Raw genomic sequence first — 12,462 nt, forward strand, 5'->3', positions numbered from 1 at the left:
TAGACATATTTTAACGCGATAATTGCGAGTTGCGAAACGATATGAACAATGTTTTGTACGTAATCGGATATCATTTATCCAATTACTGATTTTACGACAGTAACTGGATAAAATAGTTCTTGTAGTGCCTGTGATAGATTCGATGACAATAGATCATGAAGATAGAAGAGAAGAGTGATAGATATAGAACAAGCAACGTTTTGAGTCTCCGACATTACAAGCTGTTCTCCTTTACTCCTTATAAAATGGTTCAGTCTGCTTATGCCTTGTGGATGATTTTGACTGAGGCTGTGGCTTAAAATTTTTACCACGATTGTAATGGTTAAAAATATTTTCACATATAAATGAATGCTGTGGCATTTTTCCACCGTTCTGTCAGTGTACCACGTGAGTGCACCATGGTGAGAGTCAGCGGTTTGACCTATTCCGACGCTTCTGTAGAAATTGTAAGGCTATATGTATTTTTTGATATCTTTCATATCCTTTCTTAATTGTAATGTATTTTTCGGTTATTCAATAATGTAGATAACTGACAATATAACTCGCGCACGTAGAAACAGGGTCGGAACCTTTTACGTAGCATCTGCTTTATATCAGAATGCAAATAGTGCCTTATATAGATGATATTTAAAGTCACAATAACGTCATAAAGATGGCAGCCTCTCCCTGTCTTATCGCGTGGTGATAATAAGCATAAGTCATTTAAGCGCAACCTGATTGATATCAATTCAGAGATCAGGCTGCCTTGATGAAGGCAATGTTACTAGGAAGAATATAAAAAAAAAACTTTACAAAACCTTTATTTATATAATAAACCCTTATTGTTATGTACTTAAGGGATTTCCAACTTGTCAGTTGATTGGTGAGCGAAAAACTTGTTGCAGATCGCGACAGCTTTGTTCATTAATTCTTTGATGATTGGACCTCCAACTTCAGAAACTAATTCCTTCCAGCTGTGATTAAATACCTCCCTAATTGGCTTAGCTGAAAGTATAAAACATACTGGTGTAAAACAGGTACAAAAATTTATTACTTTTGCTTAAAATACTCGTAGTAAAATGATATTATGAAAACAATTAAACATTGAGCGAAATTTATTGTTATAGTGTATATATACATCATCAAAAACTAAATGGTATTTACTTAAAATTTTACAAATGTTTGATTAATAAAAAGAGTGGTTGGATTTTTTTTTAAATTTTGGAAAATAACTCTAAAGTCATAATATGTGGTATTACAAAATATTGTATCAGAGTTATGAAGAATACTTATTAATGCTAAGTTGGATAATCTTAAAGACAAAATCGTCTCGCTCTATGCAAGCCAGCCTTGTAGTATGAAAGTTCAATATACTAACGTAAAACGGTTTTTAAACATTAACGGTGTTATTATAAAATATTAATTTAAATATGGCTTAGACTGTTGTTATGTAACTATAACAACGTCTAAAATGGAGTCTACCTTTTTCTATTACAAAACAGTGTTTTGGTTGAGTATTAACTAAAACGCCGTTAAGCACGATATAAACTGAAATGTTCAGGAGGAAAAGAAACGAAACGCAATTTTTGTCAGCTATCTTACGGCCGTTTTCAATAACCTATCTATCCTTAGTGTAACTTACTAGAGGTAGACTATCATAAACTAAATCTATCCTTTTACGCTTACTTACATTTCAATAACCTATCGACTTACGGCCATTCCCAATATTCAGTCTATCTCTTACTTGAGATAAAAATCGTAACTATCGTTGACTTTTCTGTCCCAATAAACTTATCGACTGGTTACACACCTTATCCGTGCACACTGTCTGTCAATGGGCGACGTATAGTTTACTTAAAGTTTGAATGGAAATAGCAATTCACGCGTCTTAATATAAGACGATAAGAATGACTTATTTAATTACTTAGGGTATATTGGGACAGCTTTAGATTATTGACAGCTAATTACTGACAGTAGAAGGAAGTAATTGATCTCTATCTGTAGATAGTATATTGGGAACGGCCGTTAGCTTACATTTCAATAATCTATCGACATAAAGCATTGGACTATAACTATATTGGACGTTACTATGGATAGATAAGATCTTGTCATTAAACGGTGAAAGCAATGTATCCGGAACTAGAGATACGTTATTGAAAACGGCTGCTAATCTTCCTTTAATATGATCTATCCGTTAGACTTACAATAGACAAGCTTCGACTCGTGTTTAAATATATTAAGATATCGTGTTTAAATACTTAAGATTCTTTATCGTTAAACAACAGAAAGACACAGATTTGTAATAGAACTTTTTTAAAACAAGTGTTCAACACATGCGTAACTTTTTTGTAATAACAAAGTTAACATTTAATTTATGTCTTACCTCTGGTCTCATCTCCATTAAAAAGATTCTTTATATCGATGTCAACTTTTTCAACCAAGTCATAGGAGTAGTCAAAACCTGTCGCCTTCCAATGTTCTTTACCATCGGCTCCCTTTGTTATCTTCGTTTTCAACGTGACACTTATGATCACCTTTTCTGAAAAATTAATATTAAATTTAATATCAACAATTTTAAATTAAAAGAAAATGAAAAAAAGCCAGGCAATGAAGAAGAAGATCAACAATTTTACATTATGGAAAGAACAGGTTTATAATTCGGGCATGTAGCTGTTATAATAGAGCATACAGTCATATTGACACATTTCATGAAAAGTTAAATGTTTTCAGATCATTGGTTTGTGATAATTTAAATAATTACTGAGTTTTTTTTACCCCATTCTTACATTTTTTTCTGAATACTTATCTCATTTGTAACTAATTCATTATAGTATTGTATAATAGGCGTGTATAATATTGTGTAACTTATATACCTTGTAATTAGTTGTTAATTTGTATTACTTTTGTTTTGTGGTTTTTATCTTACCGTTGCTTACCTTTTAACTAAAAGTGTCGTATAAATTGTTGGAAACTTCACTGGTGAAAGTGTAAGTTTTAAGATTTGTTAATATTAAATATTAATATTAGTATCATAATACTGTTTGTTTCCTATACATGAATAAATAAATAAATAAATAAATAAATTATGGATGGCGTGACTTGAAATTGCTTTAAGCCAAAATTAAAAATTCGTTGTATTATATTTTATTTCTCTTAGAATACGTTTTGATTTGGTATTCATATCACGCATCAAAAGTAAGACTTCTGCCTTTATGCTTTAGATCGTTTAATTTAGCTATTCGTTATAATTATCGAAATTTAATCAAAATAATTATCACACACAAAATTTCAGCTCAATTATTTGGGGGAAAGTTGTATCTTAACTGTCAGTTTCAAAATTTGACGCACATTTTAAAAACATGGCAAAAAAGAAGGCCATAGAGTAATCGTACAATAAATTACTGAATTAAATTATATTATTTCTGCAGATCCATACGTATAATTAAGGGCAATAACAGCAAATCAAAAATGATTTATAGAAGATCTAATAAAGCAACATTTAAATATTAATTAGGTATTATAATTTCTTTGTTATTAATCTTACACATAAATTATATCTAATTAAACTTAATTATTGTCTGTTTTAAGATTCGATGCATACAAACTAACATAAAAACCACTTAAAAATGGTTCTTAAAATATGACAAAAAAAGAACAATACCAGCAAATAAAAAACAGTTAATAGAATATCTAATAAAATATCAACATTTAACAGTAATTATATTTAATATGTAAATTCGGACCAGCTTGTAGTAATTCCTAAAATAACCGGAATGGAATCATTAAAAGTATAAAAACATTTTCCTGGTACATATGAATATGATTTAAATATTTAGAAACGTATCATGTAGCTAATACTATTTTTTAGATGGATCGTTTACCTAACTGTTTATAATAGCGCTTTTTTTACTACCTCTTATAAAGGACTTAGTTGTCCATTATCACTATTATTATTGGACCTCGGCTTTATTAGAAATAAATTCTCTCTAAAGTGTAGGGAGATAAAAACACTTTAGAGTTTACTTATACCTATGATTACTTGTGATTTCTAATTGATTCAAACTACTCAATGTTGTCCACCAAATGAAGCTACAGTTTGCCGTAGTTCGTTAACTTGATTTGCCTTCTAAAAACCTCCATGGTTCTTTGTTTTCTTCTATTTGGAAACCATGTCCCGTCCGACGCCGTATGTTTTTCAAGATATACTGGTGATATTCTCGTAATAAATGCAAGAAGATTGCACGTATGTTATTGAAGCGAATTTCTACAAAAATGATCTAAGCTTAAACTATGCATAATTTCATAGTCTATGGGTGTCTGGTAATGATTATGGCTGGGTTAAATGCAAAATTTTGGGGTAAATGCAAACTAAATACTGAAGTTTAGCATCATTCTTACTAAGGCTCCGTAAAATTGCAAAATCTTTTAAAGTGGATTGTGTTGTATTTTATAATAAACTCCCAAATGAAATTAAAATGTCACCTATTAAAAAATTTAAATGTATCGTAAAAAATTAATTAACATCTAAGGCCTATTATAGCGTGCAAGATTATTTGATTGATAAAGATAGTTGGAATTAATGTTCTAAATTTTGTTAATGAATATTGTTATACTCATTTGAATGCTATTGTAACTTTTGTACTTCATCCTGACTTGCACTAAATAACTTATAAAGTTTTACAGTGAATAAAGATTTTTTGACTTTGACTTTGACTTAATATTATAGTTCTTATGCATGGATGTTTGTTACTCTTTCACGCCAAAACTACTGAATGGATTTTAATAAAGCTGTTCAATAAATTATCATAAACGTCAGAATAACACATAGGCTATAATTTTTATTTACACCAATGCTTTAAGTCCAATTCTAAAACAGTTTGCTTATTGCCAACATTAAAACACCCAATGTCCTAATAACCATTACATCATCCAAACGAGTGTTGTAATGAAATTCACTACAACATTATATCATCCGTTTTCATAATAACACTTCTTTTATAGAGGATTCATATTATAGGTGTAGATAAAGCCTTAAAACACTCATGTCATACTATTATCACACTTGCCTTTGCCTCGTGTGATAAACCCACATTCGTGTTTTAATACACGGAAGTTGCATAAATTTTGATTCATTTTGCTTTATATAAACTTTGATTCTTTTTAAATCATTTATATAAAAATAATATAAAGTGTTGGTTTGTCATAATACACACATCAAAAAAGTCTAAGCAACATGCATGATATTACAAATTTACCATTTATATTAATTAATTTCTAAGTCTTTATTCACTCAAAGTGTATAGGTATGTAAACTTTTTTGTTATTGATGACCATACTGGCTGGTTGTAAAAAAAATCGATTATGTTTTGTTTTTTTTTTATAAAATTAAATGAAAAGGAATTTGTTTGAATTTAAGTGCGTTTTTATTGCTACGCTTAGTCTTGATTTTATAATTTTATCAACCATTTAAATAAAGTTAGTGACAAAATTGAATTGTTAGATATTCTTTACGATATGGAGCGACGTCATTTGACGGCAAATGAAATGCAAAGAGCTGTAGGGATGTTGCAAGCGGGAAGTAATCCATCTCAGGTATCTCGGCATATTGGCATATAGAAGTGTTATTTGTCGTCTTTGGCAGCGCTACAATAATACAAGGGAAACTGCTCAACAGCATTCAGTCCGTAAAAGGAGTACAACGACTCGGCAAGACCGGTACATACAACTGTCTGCCAGACGCCAGCCGATGTTAACCGCTCGAGAGATAAGTTTGAGGCTGCAAAATTCAAATGGTGTTGATGTAAGTCCTCAAATAGGTGCCCACCGATACGTGACGGGAATCGCGCTCGTCGAAATGAATGGTGTAGAGAACGCAGTACATGGACCCAGGAACAATGGGATACAATTATGTTTTCCGATGAGTAGCGATTCGGGTTAAGGCCTGATATAAAAAGGGTGCGAGTGTACCGTTGACCCGGAAATACTGAAAGGCTCAGGTGCATTCAGGAAGTTCATCCATACAGCAGCTCAACAGTATGGGCGGTCATTATGAAGAACACGCGAACTGAGCTCGTTTTTGTAAATGGAAACATGAACGCAGAAGATTATTAGACGTTGAGGATATTCTCAGACCTTATGTCCATCCATTTGCACAAACCTTTTACGTTAATGCATGACAATGCGCGTTCATATACAGCTCGGCGAACCAGTCAATACTTGGCAACAGAGAACGACCGGGTATTGCCCTGGCCTGCACAATTGCCAGACCTCAACCCCATCGAGTACGCATGGGACATGCTCCACAGACGTGTTTTGAAGGACTTGGATGAAGTGACAATAACCCAACAACTGAAGGATTTGCTACAATTCCATTTGGGGTGAATACCGCAAGATAACATAAACAGTCTCTTTAATTCCATGGATAATCGTTGCCGACAAGTTCTGAATAGCAGAAGAGGCCATACTTTGTATTAAATTATCCTATTCTTTTACAATAAATTCATTTTCTTAAGAAAGTTCATTTTATTAAAAATATGTTTAGTTGCTTATGTACCTTAGTTTCTGCAGTATATTCTAATATTGTTAATTTCTGTTATTAAAAGAACTTTTAAAGACAACGGCTGTTATTTTTACATCATAGGACCCTAAAAATATTATTTTAAAAATAAAGTACAACGTTATAATGTGAAAAACCATCTTAAAATTTAAATTAGTACATGTTGCTTAGACTTTTTTGATGTGTGTATAATGATAATTATCAAGTAAGTTGGAAAAATTCTGCCATTTGCGAACTTTTCTGGCGTGGGCTGTAAAAACCGTTACAGTTATATGTACATATGTTATTTTAAATGGAAATATTTATCCTACTTAGTCCTACAAAAAAGCAAGGACAATCTTAGACTAGCATACATATATCTATCTATGTAAATCACTATTTTGGCGATAGTGATTTACAAATACAATAAAAATTGATTATTTATTTTTTGATTGAAATTGATCAAAAACAAATAATCAATTATATCAAAAATATAAATACTTTAATGGCTTCTGGTAGATAAACTTTGATAGCTTTGACTTTAATTTTTTTTTATGGATTAATATGTTAATACGACGATGACCAACCGAGAGCGCGATACTATGGTGCGGTCCGGCGGCAGGCGAAGTACTGAATGAGATTAATTAAAATTTTGCAATTTTAGCAAGAGGTCGGGACAAAATATTTTGTTTAGCTTACATACCTACTGTTACGCTATATGCAAGGATATATACTTTTCATCTTTATATCGTCCACGCCGATCGACGACGGCGGGCAAAATATTATTTTCATCATTATTACCTAATAATTAAATCTCAAATTCTTGTTCTGCTTTTTTAACACACATGCAAAAACACATTTCGCCATTTCTCGTAGATGAATAAAAACGTCGTCTTTTGGAACGGAATGTGATGCAATCGGATTAGTTGTTACTAAAATAAATAAAAAAAATACACAGGATCGGAACTTCAGTATTACCGCGATAACACGGTAAGCGTACGATAGCTGTCAAAAACGGCACAGCACTACACTGCAGGTGAGCGAGACGAGGCGTGCGGACAGCGGGCGGAGGTTCTCCCGCTCTTTACCTCAGGCCCCAACTGCACTAAACTCGCGCGCTATCTGTATGTATATACGTACTGGTTTTTATTTCAAAGTCTCCATCTCCGAAAGCTTCGAGGAACAGCATTTTCCCTTTCAGATCGTATTGCCCAACAGCCTTCAGCGGACATTCAACATCAATCCGTATAGTGTTGTTTCCAAAATTACGCCTGAAAATGAAAATAATGAAGAAAAACAGTTACGGATATGATGGAACTCGATTCAGCTTTTCAATGAGACTTGATGATGGCTTATTAGTAGATTATTATGAATAGAATCACGAGGATATTTCTTGATAAAAAGTAATTACAACGGCTTACATTGGCATCCTTCCTAAAAGAATCATTGTCATGTTCTTCCGAAAACCACCGATGGAACACAATATGGCTAAATTTATATACGCCCCTGTGCCCCACTTAGCAAACCATCTGAATGATGTGATTGTTCATAAATCTTGGTATGTTAATTCAATTCTATAGTGTATCTACTTTACAGATTGCCTGCTCAACCCCAATGATTGCATATAAGGAAATTGACTTGAGATTATGTTCTTTGTAATCTAAACAATTTTATAATAATAAATTGATATATAAATAAGTTTACTTATCTTATATGAAATGTGAGAGAAAACGTCTAAATAATTAGGATGGTTATACTAAGGATTATGTTTAAAAGTAGCAAATTAGTAGGAGTGGATATTAATAATGTGATAAAAGGCAGGAGGATAGCATGTAACAGAGTGTAAGAATTTATTGATATCCTTCCAAAGACGTTCTATACATATGCACAAATCACGTCGTTTAAAAACAAATCCGAAATATGGTTAATGCTACAAATAATTTTATCATAATAAGCTTCGACTGCTATATTTTTATTGCCAGATTTACCCCAGTTGCTAAAATATTCTTGGTCAATAAGCAGCAATGTAAAACAATTATTCAGTTCAGGTTGCGTATGTTGAATTTAGAACCCGGACAGTGACAGTTGACACGACAAAGGATAAAAGTGAGATTACATTGTCTTTAAGCACACCTTTGAGCTTCTACTATTAGACTGCGAATGTGTCCTTATAATTATGTGTATAGAACGTCATTGTATAATTCACATAATATACAAATTAATTGAAAACTTGAACATTAACGTTGTGCATTTTTAAATATTGTTTTTTTGTTTTTCTAAACTGCTCAACGCCGCTAAATAACTTTTCACTTCAAAAACTCACACTAAATCCTTGACTTTGCATTTACCGACACCGTAAATGTTCATATTCCTGAATCCCAATTTCAGATTTACTCCGTCATTCCGAACGCTTTCGACGTATAGCGGATCAATTGAGGGCATGTCAAACTCTGGTATTCCTGGCACCATACGTTTAATTACCTCCTCTGCACTGGAAATCATGCAAGCTTTGTCGGTTTGCTTGCATGGTGTGACATATACTAAAATCAAAACATAAAATGTTTAAAACAAATGTTCATACATTCGAATATCAAAAGTTTTGAAAATCAAAAGAATTGTTAAAAGGACGTTTGTGTGGTAAAGGTTACTATAACATAAATTACTTTCTTAATATTACCAATGTTAATTATATACTTTTGTGACATTAAATTTGTTGACAATATACATAGGTACTAACTGAATTATTTAATTATTCACATCTAATATTACAATATCTTTAAATTTTATTAATTTTATTAACAGTAGTGTGTTGGTACCTAGACTGTAAAATATTTTGCATGTCAATTGGCAAAACAAGGCTTAACAACAATGTTTCTTGCAAATTAAATTTCATTTTATTTCCACAGATTGGGAATGGAGCGACCGCCGATGTATATGCTTTTACAACAAGAATTCTGCCTAATGCAATGCCTACCTACCTACTTAGTACCAAAAAAGTACTTTCCAGAATTTTTGTCTGCTTGTCTATTTGTCCGTTTGTCTGTATGTATGTCCGGGCAAAACGCATTAATTCTTAATATTATAAATGTGAATGTAAGTTTGTTTGTTAGGCTTTCACGCCTAAACCACTGAAACGATTTTGATGAAATTTAGTAGGTACAGAGATGGACTAAAACTTGGAAAACTACCTTTAATTGAAAGTAAATGGAGGGGTTGAAATAGGGGATAGAAGTTTGTATGGAAGTTCGTCGACAAAATTTTGAATTTAGGCAAAAAAATTAATATTTAGGCTGCCGTTTTTTAAATTTCGATCTGTGTAGGGATGAAATTGGGGATGAAAATTCGAATGGAAATCCAAGCAACGTCACACTTTCACGTCTAATTCTGAATTCCATTTTGATTATATTTGGTACAAAACTAGACTAGACCTTGGGAAAACACATAAGCTACCATATTTTGTAAGAAAAAGGGCATGAACGGGTTAAAATAAGGGATGAAAGTTTGCACGGGAATTCGTCATTTCCAGAGAAATAAAATAAATAATATAATATAAAATATACCATAAAATTTTGTATTTAGGCACTTGATAAGAAGTAATTTATACTAACATTTGTTCGAGCATTTTTGAAACTTTGACCTACATGGGGAAGAAAAAGAAGATTTAACTTTGTAGGAATAACTATTAAAGAGACTGTCCAAAATACTTAGAAGAGCGCTGCCAGCAGTGCAAAGAGCAGTTTGCAGGTGTATTCATTAAAAAGAGCGCAAAAAAAGAATGTTGGGAGAGGTTCTTGCGCCGCTTCTTCCCTCTCAGACCGCCATTTGTTTACGAAGCGGTAGTAGTATCTAGTATATTAGAAAAGACCTCAAAAAGAATTCTAAAGTAATTAATTATAAGAAAATAAATGCCTTTTATGCCTTTTATTCTTAAAACATAAATAATGCTGTAAACTATTCCATGTGGACGACGTCGCGGGTAAAAGCTAATAGCATATAAAGGTGCTTGAAATTCAATAGCATTTTGTGAAGAAATTGTCAAGTTACTCACCAGTATCGGACTGTGCTGAAATGAAACAGGACAGGACAAAACCTAACAACAGCAACATATTATTACAGTAAATATGTTGAACTAATTATTTAAAGATTCAACACAATCCGTAGTAAACAATCGTCCAGAAGACACTGACATTCAAAAAATACGAACTGACTTATTTATATTTTAGCAAGGATTTCGTGAAGTGTTTTGTGTGAGTTTTTGCTTTGATCTTATGATTTATGAGATCCGCTGTTAAAATTCTAATCTTTGGACTGGTTTGGTCGATTAATGTAATACTTGAAAAAAAATTATAGTTATGATATAGTATAATTAAATCATAAACATATACAATGTAAGTTTTTAATGCCGTTTTTTATATTTTGTTGTTGTAGAGAAGAAATGATTTCTTACTTTTTAGTTATCTTCTTTTATGGTTTTAATTCTAGTTAAGTTGTATGTGTTTTATCTATTGTGCTATTTTCTAGAATAGCATGATAATCGACGTGCGGTTTCTCGAGGCTTCGAAGTTCTTTATTTGAATGAGATGTGTACTCATTTGTGATTCTTTATTGAGAGGTAGATAGATAGATATGTGTCTATCTATTTCTTATTGCATACCATACAGACCTTAAAATAAAAATTTATATAAAAAAGATCTTAAGCTAATTACAGTCATACGTACGCAATGGGCTTATTGCTAGTAATATAATGAAACCAAACAATTTTTGAAGAGATTCATAACTGTAATAAGTCTGAGAAAATCTTCACGGACTGTGGCAAAACCCCGGGCTGATTGAAATGAGCGGATGCTGTGTGTATGGTGGATTTGGAAGGATATGAGTTTTTTCTTATGGGCGTTCTGCCCGTTGATTTGGATCTCTACTGCCAAGAAATGGTGAGATTAAAGCAAGGAATTAACAGAAAACAGCTGGAATCGATCAAAAGAAAAACGGTGTGGTGTTCCATCGCGATAACGCTCACCACTCAGTAAAAATTAAGAGAGTTTAGCTGGGGGGAATGATTTCTATGATATTGATAATAATGGAGACGAGCAGGACGTTCAGCTGATCGTAATTCATGCGCCCTGCCCATTACAATGCAGTGCCGCTCGGGATTCTTGGAAAACCCAAAAACTCTGAGCGGCACTACAATTGCGCTCGTCACCTTGAGACATAAGATCTGAAGTCTCAGTTGCACAGTAATTTCGATAGCTACGGAGCCCTTCAGACAGTAACAATAATGCTTACACATTACTGCTGCACTGCAGAAAAAGACGCCGTTGTGGTAATCTAGCCGGCATCCTGTACAAAGGAACCTCCAACTGGTAAATGTCCTTAGTGGCCTCCTGCGACACCCTTGAGCCTAGGACTATTCTTTTCACCTTCAGTTTTGAGACTTTTTAAGGAAACTTCAGTTTGACATGAAGAAACGACTCATAAGAGAAGGATCATAGAGCAATTTTGATTTGGCAATTTGTGTGCGTTAGAAAGTGGTTATTTGAATAACCACTTTCTAACGCACACAAATTGCAACACCAAGTAGCTAAAGCAGAGCATGGCTGACTTTTAAGTCGTGTTAATTTAAATCGGTTACAGTAACAATAGATTCGCCTACCTTCCTTCTTGGCGTATCTCCGATGGAGATGTTCTTCTCTCTCACATGTTCTGTTTATCTATACGCTTTTATTATAATTATTACTAGTGGACCCGACAGACGTTGTCCTATACACACGTCTTAAAATTGAAAAATCGGTCCAGCCGTTAGGAGGAGTTCACTAACATACACATGAGCAGAAGAACTATTTTATATGGATGGAATTGAGAATCTAAACCAATCTCAAATTCACTGGAACACACAAAAAAATCATCAAAATCGGTCCAGTTGTTTAGGAGGCAGTTCAATTGTGAATCTA

At 32.8% G+C, this 12,462-nt stretch overlaps 1 protein-coding gene across 1 annotated transcript; it reads right to left on the minus strand.

The window, feature by feature from the left end:
- Positions 1-784: 784 nt before the first annotated feature.
- Positions 785-10,702, minus strand: LOC126972114 (circadian clock-controlled protein daywake-like). The gene is made up of 5 exons (XM_050818703.1): positions 10,563-10,702; positions 8,838-9,054; positions 7,655-7,785; positions 2,363-2,518; positions 785-984 (listed from the first exon to the last, which is right to left on the minus strand). Exons 1-5 carry the CDS (start codon positions 10,618-10,620, stop codon positions 833-835), a joined length of 714 nt encoding a protein of 237 aa, XP_050674660.1. The 5' UTR covers positions 10,621-10,702; the 3' UTR covers positions 785-832.
- Positions 10,703-12,462: the final 1,760 nt, after the last annotated feature.

This window comes from Leptidea sinapis, chromosome 25, assembly GCF_905404315.1.
Source record: "Leptidea sinapis chromosome 25, ilLepSina1.1, whole genome shotgun sequence".
In the NCBI taxonomy this organism is placed as follows: domain Eukaryota; kingdom Metazoa; phylum Arthropoda; class Insecta; order Lepidoptera; family Pieridae; genus Leptidea; species Leptidea sinapis.

Bases quoted from the DNA above. Each gene is read 5' to 3' on its own strand.
- LOC126972114 (XM_050818703.1), bottom strand. From the start codon at position 10,620: ATGTTGCTGTTGTTAGGTTTTGTCCTGTCCTGTTTCATTTCAGCACAG. The intron at 9,055-10,562 runs GTGAGTAACTTG...TTTTGATTTTAG, and splicing joins TTCAGCACAGTCCGATACTG to TATATGTCACACCATGCAAG. The intron at 7,786-8,837 runs GTGAGTTTTTGA...TTTCATTTTCAG, and splicing joins TGCAAAGTCAAGGATTTAGT to GCGTAATTTTGGAAACAACA.